Source organism: Hesperophylax consimilis, chromosome 30 (assembly GCF_061612785.1).
Source record: "Hesperophylax consimilis isolate HC1 chromosome 30, BYU_Hcon_1.0, whole genome shotgun sequence".
In the NCBI taxonomy this organism is placed as follows: Eukaryota; Metazoa; Arthropoda; class Insecta; order Trichoptera; family Limnephilidae; genus Hesperophylax; species Hesperophylax consimilis.
The window spans coordinates 11050051-11072326 of NC_142865.1; the positions used below are offsets into that span (position 1 = coordinate 11050051).

General features: G+C 33.5%; 1 protein-coding gene across 1 annotated transcript; it reads left to right on the forward strand.

Annotated features, from left to right (window-relative positions):
- The first annotated feature begins 14768 nt into the window (after nt 1–14768).
- LOC149409627 (uncharacterized) lies at nt 14769–21971 on the forward strand. Its single transcript, XM_089649463.1, has 2 exons — nt 14769–15006; nt 19956–21971. The coding sequence occupies exons 1-2, from the start codon at nt 14833–14835 to the stop codon at nt 21969–21971; spliced, it is 2190 nt and encodes a 729-aa protein (XP_089505589.1). The 5' UTR covers nt 14769–14832.
- The last annotated feature ends 305 nt before the right edge of the window (nt 21972–22276 follow it).

Consider the following 22276-nt stretch of genomic DNA (forward strand, 5'->3'; position numbering starts at 1 on the left):
ATAAATAAAGCACTCACGATTTAGCCATAGATGTAGCAATTCATAGATATTGACGCACCTGGATCAATGATGCCATACCCCTAAAAAAAACATGCTTCGGGGGTAAAAAAAACATGTTTATAAGGACAAAAAACCATGTTTTTGTAAGCTTTTTATTAAGAATTTAACCTTTCATTTCATCTTGTATGAAATTAGTGGAAATATTTTCGTGTTTCTTCTCTCCTACAGCACAGATTTCTTCAAGACTTATATTCACAACCACATCTTTTTAACCTCTCAGAAAAGGACTTTTATTTACTTTGTGTCCCTTTGCGAACTGTCAAAACGCGGAAATTTTTGTGTTATTCACGAGTTTTGTTAAAAGCTCCATAACTCACGTTTTGGGAAACGTAGCCTCATTCTAAAAAATGTTTTGGAAAGATTATGAAATTCACTATCGTATTGTTTTGTTATACGTAAATATTTGCGTTTCTAAATATACATTTTCTGAAAACGTCAAAAATATGTAAAAATCGCTGACCATTATTTCAAAGCTGTGAAAAATGTACTTTTTTCTGAGTATCATAAAGAAATAACACTTTATATATTGAAGAAATATAATTAAAAACTATTAGTCACCTCAAAATATTAACCGTCCAAACTAAAATATTTTTAATAAATTATTTAAAAACGCAATAAATTACGAACGAACAAGCTGACAGATTCAATCGACTCAGAAAATGCACCTCTAGATTCCATAGATATTTTTGAATGCAGACGCGTAGCGTTATTCATTATCGATACTCTGTTTTTTAAATCATGGCAATCCGTATATTAGTGATGGAAATAAATCGATTTTTGTAAAATCTCGCGCGCTTACGTGAAAAGACGTACTAATGTCTTGACCGCTATTATCATATTTACGTCTTTTGACGTTCTAATGTTCCGAGTGGTTAAAAGACCCTCCACATTCCCAAAAATAACATAAGCGCTGAGGAAAATTATTTTCGTAGGGTCTCCTCTGTGGAGTAAATGTTTAAAAAAATACTTACATATTTATCCATGTTCAAATTTGGCTTATGTCGTATTTTAAATAAATTGTAAAGTAAAATAGAATTGGGATGAAAAAACGTCATCCACAGTGCGTTTCGTCTATTTCAAAATCGTTACGTTTAATCGCAGTGCACTAAATGAGGTTTTCAATTTGAATATCTACAAAGGCAATATTATAGAGGTACGAGGCGCTAATAACCTCGATTCCTATTCCTCGATTTCTCGTGGAAGTAACTTTGCAAATTACTTGGGATTTTTCCCTTTTATTCTGAACATTACTTTTAATATAATAATTAGTATAATATTACCAACGTATTATAAATATATCATTTGCAAATACAATCAGAGTCGCTTGACGCCAGTTGTATCGCAGTGAATTCAAATTTCCCAGTGGAAAATGAACTTCAAGCTGTCACGAATTTCTAACCAGAAAAGTTCCACATTGAAGTGCGCTGCAGACTCTGCGTGCAGGGTCTTGCAGCATTCGGTTTAGTCGATTGCTTACCGACCGGTGGGACGACGGGCTAAGAAGAGCAATAAATAAATATTGTTACTCTAAGGCTAGAATCTATTCATCCATGGCTAGAATCAAAATAAAATCACAATAGCTGTGTTCCTGGATTTTAAACGTGCTTTCGAAACAGCAGACAGAGAAAGACTAATAATGAAATTGAAGGATATAGGAATTCATGACAATGAACTGCAGTGATTATCTAAAAAACAGAAAACAAAGAACTAAAGTTAAAGACGCTTTTTTATATTTTTTTTTATAGTGAATACCTCACAAGAGTCCCAACTGCTCCCGTCTGGGGCCAGTGAGACTATGGCATCCCCAATTGGGGGATGTTGTGAGGCTGAAGGTAAATGGGGAAGGGAAAGAGGAAGGTGGGGAAGTACCTGGCTATTCAGATCTAGTCACTAAACACGGCTAAAGCCATTTGGAGCAACGTTTCAATTCTGAATGGTGGTCTTACACCAGGGCGATACTGGTAGTATCTTCCACTCTGGAACGTGCCGCAAATATACTATATATTTTTTTAATTAATTAATTGTGAAATAACACAAATTAATCAAATAAAATTTATTTGCGCACGCCGGGTTCGAACCCGCGACCTTCGGAATGGCAGTCCAATGCGTTACCACTGGACTATGCCGGCCGTCTATCGAACGCTATCTCTGAAGAACAAGAAGTAAACCGTGGAGCTCCTCAAGGATCTGTTTTGGGGCCGCTCCTTTTTATTATAAACATAAATGATATATTTAAGTGTCTGAAAGTCTGAAGACACACTTTTATACAATATAGCAAATAATATTGAAGTTGAAATTTTAAAACTTCATGAAATAAATAAATGGTTAAATATAAATAAATTGAAATTAACTGTAACTAGATGTAAATTCATGTTGTTAGGTTAAAGACAAAACGAAATTATTATCCTAAACACAGATAATCACAATATTAGAGAAGTAGAAGAAATTACTGGTTATTATTTATATAAAAAAATATAATATGAAGTAATTGTTGATTGAAGTACTAGTACATATTGAATTATTTGGCGTATTGGTAATAAGCCGACGTGGCTCAGTGGTCCACAGCATCTGACCGGACATCAGAAGGCACGGGTTCAATTACCGTCGGCGGCATTTATTTTTATCCGGGAGATATTTTCAATTTGTATTGATATTTCAGGCGACTAATTATTGCTTATAATAATTGGTTATCCTTTGTGCTATGCATAAAACATTGTTTTATAAACATTAGTTTATCATTAAAAAAAATACTTAAATATATATAGCAATAAAACGCAAGATAAAATAATGGGAATAATTCAGAAAGAGGTATGAGAGGTCTATATTGTACTGATATACTAGAATAGAAACAATGCAACGCCAACTCAATATTGTAAGTGTGTGGCAGCGTTTAGTCTATAATACCCTAGTATTTATATACAAGTTAAAAAATAAAATGTTACCAGATTATATATGTTAAAAAGTGTTATTATTAATAGTACAGTCCGTAGATAGTTGATTTATGCCTACGAGAAGCTGCAACGATTTTAGGCTTCCTAAGACAAATCATCGGCCACACAAACCAATATTTATTAAAAGGGTCTCAAAATGTTCAATTCTCCCTATGTTAAGGAAGCCAAAAGTCTTGCAGTTTTTCGTGGGTTATGTCTCAATGTTGTGAAGTCCAAATATTAGTACGTAGGTAATGGAATATTTTTAAAGTAATAGATGTACACTAGATATAAAATGTTAAATTGTATAACTAAAGAAAATATACTTATAAAAATAATATTAGGGCTGCCACAACATGTAAATAAAAACACCATTGAAAATACATTTATTTATTTAAAACCTCCTTTAAGGTTTTTAAAGTTAGTTGACATGATGAAAATATCTAAAATCATTGTATTTTATTATTATTATTATTTAAAATATTACTATAATACAAATATTCTCATATGTAGGTACACTGACGCTTATGATTTCACGGATGACTTATAAATATTTTAGATTCCAGTCTAAAGTCTAGTCGATTAACGTAGTTTTTTTTTCTTTTACAATAATAATCTGGTTTATGGCAATACGTTACTTGAAGGGAATGGTAGAAAACTTCGGGGACGCCTGAGGAATTCATACATCAAATAATCATTTGTGGTGTAAAAAACACTTTAAAAAGAATTCTATTCTTAACAATGACTTTATTGATGAAAATAATATAATTACTTTGTTCATAATCACGAAATTAACTGAAAGTAATTAACAAAATGAGTTTAAACTGACGGTGAAAATGAAATAAATAAAATTCTGTGGTTAAAAACAAAGTAATAGTTTTATTTTCGTCAATATGTCAAACCACAGAAAGACTGCTTTCTACCAAAATATTATTATTACTTTCACCTTAAAACAACATCCAGTATTCAGGTAACTCACAACCACTTTACTCCAAAACTTTAATTATCAACCATTCATAACCTTCAGCATCCTTCTAATCACAGTACTTCTCAAACCACTTCCTTTAAAAACTTTTCCAGACCACCAGCCTACAAATTACCCAAAACCCACACTAACATCAAGCTACTTTACAATCAAGACATCCACAACCACAATACTCGGAATAACAATAAAATCCGCATTCCTCACCTCAACTCAACACACTACAAAATATGTGATAAAATCTCTTACCTATATTGCCTACACACTCTATAACTCTCTTCCAGATATTTATAAAAACAGCTAACATATACAAAAAATTCAGAGTAATGCTTCAAAAAATTTTTTTTAAGATTTAAAAACGAAAATACGTAATTCTTGTCGTGTTGTATTTTGTCTCGTTTCTTTCTCTCTCATTTCCTATCCCCTGTATTTGTAATCGAGGATAATCTATTTTACCAATGTATTCATAGGTAAGTACCTTCTTGTATATTCCTACCTTGGCTTGGTGCTTATATGTATATCACTGTCTGTTTCCTTTTATGTTTTTCTTATTTGTTCTACTTAACCTCACTTTTTCTATGTCTGTACTGTTTCGTATGTGAAACTTATAATTTTGATATCAAAATACCAATTTAAAATTGTACCTATTTCCTCTCACCTATGTATTGTAAGTTCCTCTCGTTCTACAATGAGTTTTGTAACTCATCGGGATTGCTGTAGCAAGAAATAAAACTAATAAAAAAACGTATTTTAATTTGTTTGAATCGCCAAGGATGCAGTCAATAGCTACATTACATAAATTGTCAAATTATGATAATTAACCATTTATCTGCACAGCCCTATTTAATTTCGTGCGAAATGTGACACTCGCTTTTCGAATAACAATAACAAAATTAATCGGTTTGAATAGAAAATGTTCCTGTAAATCAGAGGTTCCCAAAGTGGTCTATATGGACTCCCAGGGGTCGATATCGGCTTGCTAAGGGGCTATGTCAGCGAGAAAAAAATTGGGGGTCCACGAGATTCAAATGGGGGTACATACGAGCGGACCCCCATTTACCTCAACTCAATATTTAGGAGTTCCGTAAATGACACAATACACCTAACACAAATAACACAGTTTACGTAATACTAATAATAGACTGAGAAATTACTTAATTGATATTTGCATTTTTATATTTCGTAAAGTTGTTTATTGAGGTATATAAATAGAGTCTACGTTCCTTTTCTCGCCAGAATTAATATATTCAATCAAAACATTGCACATTGGAAGCCGCGAATTTTCCTAGTTCCCCAACTTGTTTTTGAAAAACGTCCAGGGTAATAATGACGTTCAACATTTAAATGTACTTTACACAGACTTCAAAACTAAGTTTGAGGACATTTTGACTATCGAAATGGAACGTTTAAGAATCGGAAAACATGTGACAAGAAGAAATGACCGGAATAAGCACTGACAAAGAACTTAAGGGGCAGTTCTGCAGGGCAAGCTACAGAAAGAAATTCCCGTTGCTTATCCTGCTTCATTTTAATTTGGTGTAATACCTCACAAGGGCGCCCCTGTCTGCGCAATGTAAAGACAGAGCAACTATACCGCCACCCGGTTGTTGGACATGCAAGGGAAGGGAATCTTTTTACTAAAAAAATAAATGATTATCACATGGGACGTTAATAGTTTTAGGAAAATTCAATATTCGGCAGGCAGGGGGTCTACGGAAAAAAAATTGGCAAGTGGTCTACGGGGCAAAAATTTTTGGGAACCTCTGCTGTAAATAAAAAATTAAAACATCCTTCGTGGCCTCTTAAGTTGGTATACGTTTTTTACGATTGAGATACATCCATAATACAACATTATAACATTTAGAAGAGGATCTAAGAATGCGACAATGCATGCATATGCACCATGCAGGATAAGAAAGAAAGTGTGCCGATGCAGAGATGTGTGGCGGTCCGTCCTCTCGGTCAACGTTTCAACGAGATAGTTAGTTAGTTAGAAATAATTCTACCTGTTTATTCTACAAGTATCACATCCTCATCACCTGAAGCACCGTCATTCAAATGGTTAGCGATGAAGGTGTTAACATCGGCATAGTGAGACTTCTTTTTCAAGAATTTAATCTCGCCGCTAGACTCCAGAAGGAAAATGTCCCCAGTGTATTGATCGATTGCAATGTCTTTAACGTTACCAAAGAATCCCAATGTGGCCAAAACCTCTGTTTCGGAACTTGATACGTCCGCGCAATACAAAGGTCCAGCATATAAGGTCTGATCGTAAGCAGGAGTAATAATGAAAATCTTTTTCTCTAGATGGTGGGCCATTTTGTATTTGGAGTGGAGAAAAGGGGTCTTTATCACCGTTCTTCCGAACTTCAAGTATTGGGCGTCTGTGTAGGATACTAAGATCGAGTCAAAAAGGCAAGGCTCATTGAAATAATCTGCATTTGGGTCATTTATAAATTGTCCCTTCCCTTTTATTAGCTTGTACGATCTGTGAGCGGATCCAACTCTGTTCTGGTAGTATATTGAACCCTGTCTTAATATGATCCTTGTCGCCTTTGTTAAGCCGGTTGCGATGGTCTTAGCACTGTAGAAATCTTCGAGCATCTGTATAATCCCCGCACTTTGTGCACTGTGATCTCGCCTTGTCAGCATTTTCCTATATTGGTCAGTTATTCCATCCATCTGTGAACAAATTAAAGAAATGTTAATTGCCCCCAAAATTTTTCCTATATGACACCTTACAAAAGCTTTTACGATTTGTTGGCATATTCTCTCAGGGGTCTCAAAAGTTGCATACAAGGTTATGTCGTAATTTGTATTTTTCTGATTCAATATGTCGCAGGTTTGGCCCTATACTGACGCGTTAGAACCTGTGTTACATAATTCTCTGTGGTTTCGCTTACGAGTTTGAACGCTTGTAAAAAGAGTTTAAACAGAGTTGGGTTGTTAAGTCCATATTCATATTTGTGACGTACGCTATGTGGGGTTACTTTAAAATGAATTTAACTAGACAAGGCTAATCTAGTATAATACATCAATGTCTATGTCACATAAATTGTGAAAGCAAAATCAAAAGTTTCCGGATGATATTGTTCTTCTAATTGATGGAAGTAATGGAGTAGAAATATATACAAGAAACAGAAGATATATTAAACAGCATAAAACAACTGCTAGACTACCAAGCAATTATACTTGATGCTAATCAAACCAACTAACCAACTTTAAAAATAATTTTAAAAAAAATAAAAATTCAGAAAAAAACCTAAACTTCAAAATTCATAGTCAGCATCACTCAAGCTCCCTTGAGGTTTTTTGCACAAAAAGGGGCCATACAAATCATCAAATTATTATTATTATTAAATGGGCAGTGTAATTGTCCCTCATTGTAAAATGTTGACCATATAAAGTATCGAGGTGAAAAAATTTAAAAGGACTTGTAGGGTAAATTATAGGGAGTTTACATCTCCCGAAAATAACTACAACATTATTTTTACCTACAATATTGTGAGGGTGGTATCATTGTAAACCTGCGCGCGGAACTTCGCGCGGCAAATAATATTATTCTGTCTCCAGCAGTCTAGCCGCCGCGTCGGGTTAAAAACTAAATTGAAATTATCCAAATTCTCATTATTTCACACTGAGAGTAATCACGCAACCTTGGATTCTGCTGATTGGAGAACCGCAGAATCATCTAGCGATCTAGCCAACAACCCATTTAAACTGGCGATGATAACAAATCCTCCAAAGACTAAACGTATTAGTTATTTAAATAATAATAAACCAGCATATTTTTTCAAAACAATCGGTGAAGTCCTCACTAAAAAAAGATTTAATTTAGTTTTAAATGGCTATTAGAATGTAGTATTATCGGATAGGGCAGTGAAAATGATTATATTCCAAATTTTCCATTTAAAAATGTTTCTGTATGTTATGTAAAAGCTTGTTATGTAAAAAAACTTGTTATGTAAAAGCCCACCAGGGCATTGAAATTATTAAAAAAATAAAAAATCACTAATTAGAACCCAAAAAGCCAACGTCAAAATTTTTCTGAAAGTATAAGAATTATCACTGACGAAATCTTCAGTAATTTGAACATCAGTCAAAGTTAAAAAATTAATTTCAGTGTGAAATTTAGATATTAAAAAAATACCCTTAATTTAGATAGATGGTAAACATTGATAAAAAAAATGAACTAGAATTCCTTACTAAAGAATAAAAATAAACTCGATGCAAAATGCACTAATCACAGGACGTTGAGCGTACGGTTGACGACACGCACCTCCCGCGTCTTACCGCTCGGATTGCGATCGTTTTGGCGGGCTTAAACATATTCCAACTTGATGAATTAATTTCACCATGAAAACAAAATACCAGTATTTAAGTGTGAGAATAAAATAGAAATACTTAATAGAAGAATGTGTCCAATGTCACTCAAAAAGTTTTTTCGACATAATTTCCAAATCGCAGCTGAAAAACTAGCCCGATAACTTTACTGTCAATTCACGGCCTAGTAATGGCGCGAAAATACTGTTTTGGCGGCATTTTGAATATCGTTCTACAAATTACATGTTTATATTAAAAATGTATTCATCATTCGTGCGAATTCTCTATAAAACTCTCTGATATCAATGACACTTTGAATACTAATTAATCTGACTGATAAATCTGAACTAAGTATTTTCTATACATCGAGAGCCAATTATTAATTTTAATTCTTCTCCATAACCTCGGCGATAATGTAGTAGATGCTCTGTTTACACACTATTCAATTAGTTTTAGTTTATTGGGGAAACAAACAGTTTTAGAATTTTATATACATCATTACATTTTACATGTTTGCAGTAACCAGTGAAGTTTCCTCATAAAATTCACGTTAAATACAGGACAAAACATAAAAACACCTTAATGAAAATAACTGACATATCTTACTAGATATCTTACACAACTTAATGAAAATAACTGACATATCTTACACACCTTAACGAAAATAACTGAGATATCTTAGATATCTTAAACACTTTAATGAAAATAACTGAGCTATCTTACACACAGCGGGGGGAGAGGGTACGTAATTAATTTAGTAAACTGAAATAAGGACAAATGGAAAATATCAGCGTCTGAAAATATATTATTGTATCTTTACACAACTAATATTGGCGGTACTTAACTATGAAAGAGTTTTCAGTTTGATAAGAATGCTAATCAGTAAGTTATGAATTAAGTACTTGAGATAAAATGGTCGAATTATCTCATTGCAAAATAATTTGTATTGTTAATCAGCTAGGTGCTAGAGGATGAGCCCAGGTTAGTTAAATAAGTACTGTTGTTTAGTAATAATAATATTTGGATGATTTCAACGATAGAAAAACTGTTTTTTAAATTTCTTCAGGCAGGTACCTAGGTTACTATTATTCTGATTTGACAGTTCTATGCCCTTCTTCCACAATTCCTACGTTCATCCTACAAGAAAATTAAAGGAAATGACACACTGAGCCCACGTAGCACGTACGCAATATACACGATGTATGTAACGCATTAACATACCTGGACAACTTACAATCCATACATTTTCTATGAAAATAGATACTTCAGAAACACACTTGGCAAAGGCAACGAAATCCTACGCTTCCCAAGTACCTACCACCCGGATAAATTATTAACAAATTATTAACCCCGCATAACCGATTTCTAACGACTTATTTTTGAAGATAATATCTGTAAATTTGTTATGCCGAAACGTTAATTAGGTATATGAAATCCCCTCGATAGAAAAAAATCGCAAAATAAGCTCCGAAAATGATTAAAAACACTTTTTTCTGTTATTTAAAATGTTATAAGCATGTCAACATAACAGTGTATCTTTAAATGTAACTAAAGCATTTGTCTAGCGATTTTTGTAATAATTATTAATCAACACAGAAAATGCTATATAATGTATGTTAACCCTTCAGGCCTTGGAAGGTCATTACTAGCCACAAACATCATATTTCATTATGGCCTCTGAAGGACAGATCTGACCGGGGCGTCAATACATTATAAAAGTATTTTTTATCTGTTTTTTCTGTAATGCGTAGATATGTGATATGTTCCTCATTAGAAAGACAAATATTTTTTCTTCACAGTTTTAATCAAATATCTATACCTACATCATTACATGGATAAAAAGTATTGTCAAAGTGCATGATTACAAAATTAGCGGCATTTTTTCATTGAAGAGTTGAAAGTCAAAAAATTATTAATATTTTTTTGATTGTATAAACGGCATAAAAATTGAAGTGACAGTTTTATTACTAATTACTTACACAAAAGGAATATGTTTTATAAATGTGGAATTCTTTCAAAATTATGTACGTTCCGAGCCAAAATGTCCTGGTAAGTTTTTTTGTTAACTTTTTCTTGTTTGATATTAAACATTTATTTTTAGAAAGATCAAGGTTTTTTTCAAATGCAAATATTTCAAAGATAATTTAATCTAATTTCTAAAATAGTATTTCTTTTAACGACAACTTCAAAAATAAGCAAAATGTAGCACATTTTAGATACCTCGGGAGCATTCCAAAATTCCATGAAAATTCACCATATCGTTGGGACTTGTTGGTAAAAATATTTAAAAACCTGAAAGGTTAAACAAAGAATTTACTATAACGTCTTAATTTTTAATTAAGTTTTTTACAATTTATTACCTACTTACTTTAAATACAAACCACATTACAATAAAGACTTCAACACACACACTACACGGCAGAATGAAAAAAATAGACTAAAAAGATCGAACAAATCAAAATACAGAATTGTTTATTGTATAAAGGCATCTGTTGTGTTCCCACAAACAGTTCTCCAACTCGTCGTGGAAGGAGATTATGAATAATAAGTTATTTGTGTTAAATCAGGGATTTATTATATACTTCACGTATTACAATGGTAACTCGATAGTCGACCTATCTAGAAGCTGGCTAAATGAGATCTGAAAACACCAAGTTTGTCTGGGAGCCAGTGTTCCCGAACTCAAAAATTCAAAATCGGGAGAATTTACGCCTAAAAATCGGGAGAAATCGTGAGAAATCGGGAGATTTTCTTAGAAATCGGGAGATCACTAGAATTATTTTAACAAAATTTCTCCTTTGTCAATAATACGAATCCCTTTTATTATTCCGAAGCATAACCATACCAACTAACGAAAAAACCCATAAGCAGCGCCGTCAATATGATTATTGTAGATGTTGCCCGTGGAATAACGCAATTTGCCCTAACGTTTAACGGGGACTTATTTTACGTCTGGCAACTCGGCGCAAATTTTTGTGAAACATCGACCTTGGACTGTCACCTGTCACTTTGCGAGACGTCAAAAATCATGTAATACCTACTTACTTTTAAAAGTGAGCGACATTCATACAAGTAACGACCTTCGTCATCGGGATGTGTACAATTAAATGAAACGAAAAAATTTATGAATTTTAATTTTATTTATTAACCAATCAACCACCTCATGGGCTTTTTCAAAACACCTGTCACCTGGCGACAGATGCTTGATAACGGTAGGTACACTGTTTAGTAATCCTTAATCCTTTATTAAGAAATACCTACAAATATCTCAGTTGAATCATCAAAAACAAAAAGAAAGTGCATGGGCCAAATTAAAATTGTTAATGAAATTAAACAGAAATTGTTATAAATGGAGTTATATTAGATTAAAATTAAACCTTTACAAGCATGCTGAGTGTATACAAAAGACAATTGGGCAGTAGAATCTCTTATCTGGGAAGAATCCTTCAAAAATTATCCCAAAAAGCTGTGAGCGCAGTATACAACTCCGCAACTCTATCACTGCTCAACAATCCTTTTTTTTGTACGATGTACAAAGTAAAACAAAAACAATAATATTATTTATACAAAAAAAAAAATAATAAACAATGTGTTACCAAAATAATAATGATAATGAAAACATATTACAAAACAATATCATAACTATAAGGAATAAAAAATAATAATGTGCTGCCGGAAAGCATACAAATAATACCCATCAATAGGGTCCTTCCACATAGAAAGCGGGAAAAGCAGTCGGCGCATGGGCGGCCGACGGCCGACAAGAATGATTGTATGTAAACGTAGTATTACTACGTTTACATACAATCTACTTTTAACCATAGACAATTATTTGCCTGTTGTGCGGACCATAAACAAAGAATCGACGAGAAACGATAAATCGCTGAGAACACCGAAAAATCGGTAGATTTTGGTGCCATTTCGGTAGATCGGGAGATGAAGTGAAAAATCGGTAGATCTCCCGAAAAATCGGGAGCTTCGGTAACACTGCTGGGAGCATTCTAACTGGCCCTGGCGACTACTGACTACTAGCTGCCATCTTGCGGACTTCCACGCAAGCTCTATGCACTGCCCTCTATGAGTGCATCTGTGAAGCTCTTAGCTAACTCACTTTCCAACAGCATCCAAATGTACAGCTTATTTCCTAGTGAAATAAAAAATGTGAGTACCAAAATTAAGCAAATTTTAATAAAAGTTTTAAATTATGTATGACGTATGTAATAAGTATTGAAATGTTAAACGTAAGTATGTTTATATTAGACCATAGAAAGTGCATCTATTGTAAAATTAATAAATAACAACTTTGGGTTTACAGGAAAAAATGAAATACTCTCGCTTCGACGGGTGGGTTAAGAAAATGTTATTTTGCAATTAGTTAATCCCAACATTTTATCGATAATTCATTGATCAATCATTGCAAATAATCATCCAGTGAATATAATTCACTGCACATTGATCCGTAGCTTGAACCGAAAATTATCAGTTGTGTAATCAATTATTGTAAATCAAAAGATTAAATGTGCGTTTATTACTTATTCCCGATTGTCTTGATTGATGTCTGATTTAGTATTGTACGGATTGTACATACTGCGTTGTGTAGCCAGGGCTGGTCCTGTGCGGTCGCAATTGGAGCAGTCCGCTCTAGGCGCCGAACGTAGGTTTTTAAAGGGGCAATCAACGTTTGGCTTAAGGCCGGCCCTGCGTGTAGTGTTTAGTAGCTAGTAATAGGGCTGGGTAAATCGATCGAAAATTCACTTTGAAAGCTTATTCATCGGGCGAACCCAACTTCTTCTATCAACTAAAACACAACTCTCTAAATACTCCCGGTACTAATAAGAACAAACTTTTAAATTTTGCACAAACACATACAGGCTGAATTTTATATATATATATATTACTAGCTGACTCGTACCCAGCGTTGTTGGGGTTTATCTTTAGGATATAGACATATACCATCATGTACTTTTCTGTAGGCCTTTTTAAGATATACAATTTAGAAGTACATTATTTTGATGTATCTCAGAATGTTTAGCCAGCGTAAGTAGTGTAAGCTCCCTTTTTACATGATTACAAAACATCGATTTTTATCTACTTTTTATAATTATAATATGCATGTATAATATATATACAGGGTGTCCGGAAACTCGTAGTACAAGCGGGAAACTGGTGAATCTACATCACATTTGGAGTCGATTTTGTAGTATATATTTTTTTTATTTGAGTTTCGTTATCGAGTAAATCGAGTTTGAAGTTGATTTTTTTTATTTTTTTATTTTTTTTTATCAAATTCTTATAAATTATTACTGAAGATCAAAGTACCCAACTAATTAAAACTATTTGAAAGTAAAACAAATGAAGAAACTCGGATTTGAAGCATTATTTTGAAATCACCCTTCATTTAACCCGGTGTAATCATAAAATATTTCTGCTCTGCAGGGTTAAAGCATCTGTTGTTCAACCCTAAACACCAGAAAAAACTTTAACCCTAAAATAGCCGAAAAATATTTTTTTTTGGTTTTTTTTTTTTTTTTGAAAATGCTCAAATCAAAAAACTCTATGTTTTTTTGGGTTCCCCATGTGGTGTAGATTCTCCAGTTTCCCGCTTGTACTACGAGTTTCCGGACACCGTGTATAAACCTTCCGGAAAAAATCTCTAAATGATAGAGAAAATCATAACAAAATCCGCTGCGTAGTTTAGAAGAACTAAGCGCACAAACAAACAGACGCGGAAAGCGACTTTATTTTATAATATTTTTTAGAGATAAGATTTCAATTTAAAACAATTGACTCAGGCTCATTAACAATGCTGATGTCAAGAAAGTAAGGAAACCAGTCTAGGGGAATATCGCTCCACTCAAGTTATCTATAAGTTCAGGGGTAAAATGTGACTGCCTTGAGAGTGCTGATCAACTCAATTAATTTTAAGGAGCAGAGAATGAATCTGGGTATGTCTGTATGTTGAGTATAGATCTCTCCTCGTGTGATGCCTAGGAATAGAGATCTGTAGATGAAATAAATAACAACTAAGCTTTTTAAAATAAGTAATTACTCCCTTCGATGGTACTCCAGGGACAGATTATATAATTGTATTCAAAATTAACATCTATGAAGGTAAAATATTTGTTTGTAAGATCTGTGTTTTTAACATTGAACAAAGCATTTAATAAATTCAACTGTGTAACATGCAAAAGACAACTCTCGCTGATAAAAAGTGATAAACCTGCTTAGGAAGTAACTCCCCTCCAGCGAAGTCCTGAGAAAAATGCTGCTAATTAATTATAAGGCTTTTTACGTATAACTTACTGTAATAATCTTGTACAAACTTTGTTTAAGAAACTAATAAAAATAATATTTTTTTAAAAGGTAGGTTTTCAAATTGAACAGCCATAAAATTTCACAGTAAAAAAGTGCAGCAACGCGTCTTCCGTAAAAACGTAATCGCCCCAAAATATTCCGAAATATTCCGCTGATTCCGCTTGACGTTAGTTAGCGCGGTAAATAGACATTATTTGACAAAATTTTATTATTTATATCAAAATGAATGGTGGAGAATCTGTTATTATTAGCCATTTGGTGGCTGGCTCCTTAAAAGAGAAAATATGTCGGATTTGTCTCCGTGAAGACGAGGAAATGCGACGGCTTGACGGACTTATAAAAGAGGACGAAGTCTCAACTGTCAACGACATGTTATTATGTATTGCTACTCTTGAGGTTTGAATTTTTCACTTTATTTGACTTATAAATCGTCTATAATATTATATTTGTTTGATAGTTAAGGTTTAACCTTGTTAAAATTGATGGAAATATGAAGATAAACGTTTTTGACGACACAGCTTTACCTACAAAATTTTCGAATGACTGAAATAATCATTATTAGCGCTACCAGCTACCACAAGCTATATGTCTGTGTAATCTACTATTATATCATTGATAATACATTATTAGTTTTTTTAATACGTATCTCCTTTGTTTAAACAATATGAAGGAAGTTTTTTTGTCCGAGATTCGCATTTGATTTAATTCTGATCAATATGTAATGGATGCACTCGGGATGCAAGTAATTTACATTATAGATAAATAAATTAAAAAAAACCCTGCTCTCATTCATAAGCAGGTATCAGACGGTTCACTTTTATTTCTTTCCGCACTCACACGGCACATACAGAATGATATAGAAATGAAAATTCATTCGTCCTTTCCCACTATTTGTGACCTTTGATTTGATCAAAGAATTTTACTAAAAAGCAGCAAAGAAAACGTCGACGGTGGTGAGTGCGACCATGGATTTTAAGGAGAACTGTGTTGGGATCTTCAAATGCATTATTGAGAGAATTAGCGGAAAAAGATCCTGAATCATACTTTTATCATCTTCGAATGGATAGAAGTAAATTTGAAGAACTGCTACTGCCTGTTGCTCCATCAATAAAGAAAAAAGATAAAGTAAAGTTTTCGACTTCCATTTTATGTAAACGTTCTTTAAAAAACAACACTTGACTTCAACATTAATATCTAATGGAGACAACTATGTAAGTCAGGGGTTTGAGTAAATATTAAAAAAATAGATTTTTAGAATGTTAGTTTAGGTTATTTTAATAATTTTCTAACCTTCGAACTTAACTTATATTGGAAAAAAATTGTACTGAGAGAAATAAACGAGTGTTCAGACGTTTCATTTTTCTTTCATTCTGAGCACGAGTAAAATCCAACATCGACGGATCGGTTCACGAATGAATTCCTTGGGCACTTTTCTTTCATTTTGTGTTCAGGCGTTTCACTGCGAGTGAAAGATCAAAGGCAAAATGAAAAATAGAAATTAACGTAAATTGAACCATCTGACCCTTGCTTTACTGTAAAAGACAGAAATTAGCAAAAAGTGAACCGTCTGACTCTTGTTTTACTGTAAAAGACACAAATTAACAAAAAGTGAACCGTCTGACTCTTGCTTTACTGTAAAAGACAGACATGAACGAAAAGTGAACTGTCTGACTCTTGTTTTACTGTAAAAGACAGATATGAACGAAAAGTGAACCGTCTGATTATTGTTTTACTGTAAAAGACACAAATTAACAAAAAGTGAACCGTCTGACTCTTGCTTTACTGTAAAACGATTTTCTTAATTTCCGAATGGTTTTCATCTCTAATATTAGAGATATGGACCAGGTTTTATCTTTTTATATTATTTCCAATAAGTTCCATTGAAAACATAACCCAAAATTAGTTTTATAACTCATGGGATTGCTGCGTAACAAGATATAAAATTGTGGTTATTGAAATCCAAAAATAATCAGATCAGAGATGATCAGACATTTTAGCCGGAGAACCTATTTATCCATTCTAAATTTGTACGCGGGCTGCAGGGGATAGGGTTCCTACAGTTTAACCCTTAGGAGTCGGAGCACTGCAATTGCAGTGTTGAAGAATTGTGCCCACGCACTACACGAAGCGCTGCAATTGCAGTGTCAACCTTATATATTCATTTTCCCTTTGGATATTACTTCTACTGTTAAATACCTAAATCAAAATATCACTTTCTCAAGTATGATATTGTCTTCAAGTTGACCATAGCAAAAATGTGTTTTTATTCATTAAATATTCTTGCCTGCTCCTACGGGTTAAGGCGATGCACTACGTCGTGTAATATTTTAAATCGAGCCGCTATCAATAACACCCCTTACGTAGATGGCGATAAGGTTTAAATTCCCGCTTAACACCATCCGCCTGTTTTGATTTATGCAAGAAAAAAACATGGCCAAAAAGTGCCTTTTATTTTATTCTGTGGATGTTCAGGCATAAATATTTAATTATTTTCCGATCATTTTATAAATAACTTAATTTGCCACATTATACAATAAAATCATAACCGAAAATGGGTTCGTAAGTAGGAGATTTTGAACTTTAAAACAGTTTTCATAGGCCTTATACATTATTTTTTTCTGGGCTTATAAAAAGACTAATATATAATACTCGATTATTTTAAAGGCCAAGATGTATTCTACTTGCAGTATTTATTTAAAGCATCTGAAACATTTCTAGGCGACCAAATTTTCAAACAAAAACACATGATTTTGCTTTACTACGTAGTGCATCGCCTTAACATGGTCAACTTTGCAGTCGGTGGTATTGCAAACTTATTGTAAAAAGGTATATTTTATAAAACAATCAAAGGAGGCAAACATAAAGCGCTGTAAGAATACAAAAAAAACGATTTTGGGCGGCTTTTTCAAAATATACAGATAAAATTGTGTCGCAAAACCTCAATGGGGACCTAGTCACCTTTTTTTTATTTATCAACTAGCTGACGTGTACCCGGTGTTTCTGGGGGTTATCCTTAAGAGATAGACATATACCATCGCGGACTTTTCTGTAGGCATTTTTAAGATATACAATTCCGTAGGACGTTATTTTGATGTATCTCATAAGGTTTAGCCAGCGTTAGCAATGTAAGCGCCAGAAAATATTTTTTTACGGCTTGATTTCAAAACATCGACTTTTCTCTACTTTCTATTAATAAATAAACCTTCCGGAAGAAATTTTCTAAATGAAGTTAAAACCGTATAAAAATCCGTTGCGTAGTTTAGAAGAACTAAGCGCACAAACAGACAGAAGCAGATAGCGACTTTATTATATATTTTTTTTTTTTTTTTTTACAGTATTACCGCACAAGAGTCCCAACTGCTCCCGTCTGGAGCCAGTGAGACTATGGCATCCCCAATTGGGGTATGTTGTGAGGCTGAGGGTATTGGGGAGGGGAGGGAGATGGGGAAGAGGAAGGTGAGGAAGTATATATACTATTTAATAATAATAATAATAATACCTGGATGACTTTTATAGCGCCGTTTTTGTGCAAAAACACCTCAAGGGCGCTGAATATAGATAGATAATGATCTTCTAACTTAAATACCAGTGTATATTTTTTTATTGTTATAGTTGTAGTTTCTTTTAATAGTTTTATTTTTTCGGGTCTCCCAAAATCGCATCAAATCTATAGACGTGACGTGTGACCAGTCTCAAAAAGCGTAAGCTTTTTTCAACCGGCGCCGTATTTTGTATGGGAGTCAAGACGTTTTTTATTCTTAAGATTATCCGCTTTTAACATTGAAGAACACTAGGTAAATTGTTAGATTTTTTCACTAATGATATTGTATTGAACCAAAGTGCAAAAATACATCCATGACCACACCTGCTGAACAATTTACCGATGTTTAAAACTTGCATTACTATAAAAGAAAGGGTGTGAAAGTGGACCTTAGATATATTACTCACGTAGACTGTGATGTCAGAATCAGCGGATTCAGTTGTACCAAACAAACGGTGTGTTTCAAGGTGTTTTATTTATTTTTTAAATGACAATTTACAAATTCTATGTACAATAAAACTTATGTATTCAGAATAAGCGTTTTTTCTATTTATTTTATTTTAAAATTTAATTAAAACCAAATTTAATAATATAATTATTAAATTCTGCAAGTATTTTTTGGTTTTTGTTATTGTTACAGCTATTTCGGCTTTCAAGGCCATTTTCCAACTTTAATTTTTATTTTTGTTGTTTGTTTTTGGGGTGTTATGCCGTGTTGCGCTAACTCCTTCTTTAGCCGACGTTTCGGACAGCGTTGCAGTGTCCATCATCAGGGCAGATCCGGTAGATCACACATCTTCGGATCTACCGGATCTGCCCTGATGATGGACACTGCAACGCTGTCCGAAACGTCGGCTAAAGAAGGAGTTAGCGCAACACGGCATAACACCCCAAAAACAAACAACAAAAATGCTTTTGGCCGTGAAAATCTAAAAACTTACCTTTATTTCTATTTTTATTATTTTAATATAGATCATAGTTACATTAATACATACATATTTTGCAAAATATAATATTTAGGTTCATAATTGGTCATGTATACCTTATCAGAAAAGAGGAGCTCTTGTGCCTGAAAAGTGATGTTTTTTTAATATTTTTTTAAGCCATAATATTTTTCACTGGAGTTCTTTATTATCAAATATCAATCATAGCGCACACAAAGAACGCACCACAGGCAACAATTTTGTTGGCTTCAAGGTCAAACCAATAAATGCTGTTGATTTTTATCATTACAATATTTCATCTAGAAAATTTTTGGTATTTTGTGCAACAGAACACTTTAAAACGCATCGAACATAGTTATCAACTAAAAAAAATACATTGTACGCGGTTTAACCACGAAATGAATGTTTTTTTTACCACATATTTTTAATTTTTCAAAGAAAATTTTTTCTGAAAGCTTATCACTTTGTGATGGCATTATTTATTTTATTAAAACACAAATAACTTTGTTTACATCACTTTATTATACACAACCTCTACATGTTTCATGAACGAAGTTCACCTCATCAGAGTATACTTACTCCTGATGAGGTGGAATTCGTTCATGAAGCATGTAGAGGTTGTATATAATAAAGTGATGTAAACAAAGTTATTTGTGTTTTAATAAACCAAATTTTTAGATATTTTAATTAGTCAAAGCTCGAGGCCACACAAAATGGGCTTACGGGCCCCAGCACATCACTGGCTTAGATGGCTGTAAATAAAATATTCTGCTTTCTTATTTTCAGGATTTTTGTTAAAATAATATAGTACTTGTATGAATTAATATTCAATATTTCAGTAATTTTATTTATATTTTCAGGTTGAAGAAGGTGATTCGAAGCCAGAAAATGTCTGCCAAAACTGTTGCGAGAAAATTTATGATTCTTATAACTTCAGAATACAGTGTGAAGAAGCTAATATCTTACTAAATACCTGCATCAGTATCTTCAGCCAAACCCAAGATGAAGTCCTCCATGATGCAAATAATGATGAAACCATCCTTATAATTTTACCCGAAGAAAAACAAGAGAACAATTTCAATTTAAATGAGGCAGAATTTGGAACAGAAAATATTTCGCAAATGAAATCAGAAAGTTTTCTTCAATATGATGATTTGAATTTGGAACAATTCGTTGAAGCAAATGAATCAGTTTTAAATAATTTAACATCAGAACAATCTGTTGAAGGAAATAAATCAGGTTTAAATAAATTGAAATTGGAACAGTTTGTTGAAGGAAATAAGTCTGATTTCAATAATTTGAAATCGGAATACTCATTAATTTTTGATGATTTCGAACAGGGTGATGCAAAAGTCGGTAATTTCATGAGTAAAGTAGTCGATAAAGATGGTTTAATTTTTAAATCATTGCTTAATAAAGTTTCAAATAATAAATACATTAAAATCAACGAAGTTTTTAAACTAGAAAATGAAGAAAGCAACGAATTAAATCTTAAATTTTGTTGTACCATGTGTTTAGAATCGTTTAATAGCGAATTAGAGTTAAAAAAACATGCAAAATCACATTCGGAAGAGTCACGACATATTTGCAAAATATGTTTTAAGTCGTATAGGAAGCTAAGTATATTAAAGAGACATATGATAACACATTCAGGCAACAAACTATATAAATGCTACAAATGCGATAAGTCTTTTTATCATAGAAACGCGTTAAGGGCTCACACTCGTTACCATCAAGATAGACAATACGCGTGTAAAGTTTGTCGATCAACTTTCTATTTCAGATACATGTTGATCGAACATCTCAAGGAATCTCACGCAAAAGAATTCGAAGAGTTCGGAGATGATCTGATGCTTATAGGCAGCGCTACTAAAGAAGAAACTAAAGATAAACCTGAGATAATCGAAGTAAAAGTTAATTACGACTGTACAATGTGTTCGCAATCGTTTGATAATGAATTAACTTTAAATTTACATAAAACTTCACATCCGGACGGGTCGAGACATGTTTGCCGCGTTTGCGGACGATCTTATTTAGAAGCCGGTACGTTAAAACGCCACGCTATAATGCACACTGGTAAAAAAACGCATCTTTGCACTGTTTGTGGTAAGGCCTTCTATTACAAGAACGTGTTAAAAGCGCATATGATCTTTCATAGTGAAAAAAAGCATGCGTGCCGATTGTGCGATAAAAAATTCTACACCGGTCATTATTTAGCCGAACATGTTAGATTAGCGCACTCTGATAACAAATACAATTTCATTTGCGAAGTTTGCGGTAAATTATGCAGCTCTCGAAGCAGATTAATCTTGCATAGAAGCAGTCACAGTGCGAAAAAGTACTGCGCGCAATGCGGAAAGACTTACAAGAATCTACGCTATTACAAAGAGCACATGAAGCGACATAAAGGCGTTGTTTTAAAAAAGAACGAATTCATCTGCGATTATTGCGGTGAGTCTCGGAATTTGAAGACGCTGTTAGAGCTGCATGTTTTGAGCAATCATTTGAAGGAACGTAGGTTCAAGTGCCAGGTCTGCGGAAAAGGTTTCTTCAGCAAAGGCAGTTTGAAGGAGCATGGAATCGTGCATACGAAAGAACGTCCTGAAGAATGTAACGTGTGCGGACGTCGTCTAATCAACAAGAAAGCGTTGGTATTCCACCAACGTCTCCATACTGGCGAACGTCCCTTTCAATGCAGTGTTTGCGGTGAAAGATTCCTTTCTTCGAGTCGCCGACAAGTCCATATGAAGAACAGACACGGCGAACGAATCGAACATTTGCATAGCGAACTTGATAAACATTTTACTGTCCATGTCAGCGAAGATAACCTAGGAAATTTGGATGAGGTATCTTCACATGTCATGTCTTCAAATTGAAATAAATATATTTAAAACAACATAATATCATGGTTTTATTTGTTTTGTATTTTTTTTAAATGACTGCAGTTATCTTATAATTTAAAAAAAAGGTTTCTGTGTTAAGAATAACCTGACAATATTTGAATTCCTCCTCCTACCATCGTTACAATGGGAAAATGTTGCTTGTGCAATGATGGAGGACTTAGCTAGCTTAAGACTTCATAGAATTTGTCCACTCAGATACCAACCGGTCTATCAATCTCAACCTTTAATCTTAACCTTGCGGTATATGAATCCGCACCTGCTTTGCAAGTTTGCTTGGG

Coding starts and splice junctions, on each gene's coding strand:
- LOC149409627 (XM_089649463.1), top strand. CDS start 14,833: ATGAATGGTGGAGAATCTGTTATTATTAGCCATTTGGTGGCTGGCTCC. Junction 15,007..19,955: donor TATGTATTGCTACTCTTGAG/GTTTGAATTTTT, acceptor TTATATTTTCAG/GTTGAAGAAGGTGATTCGAA.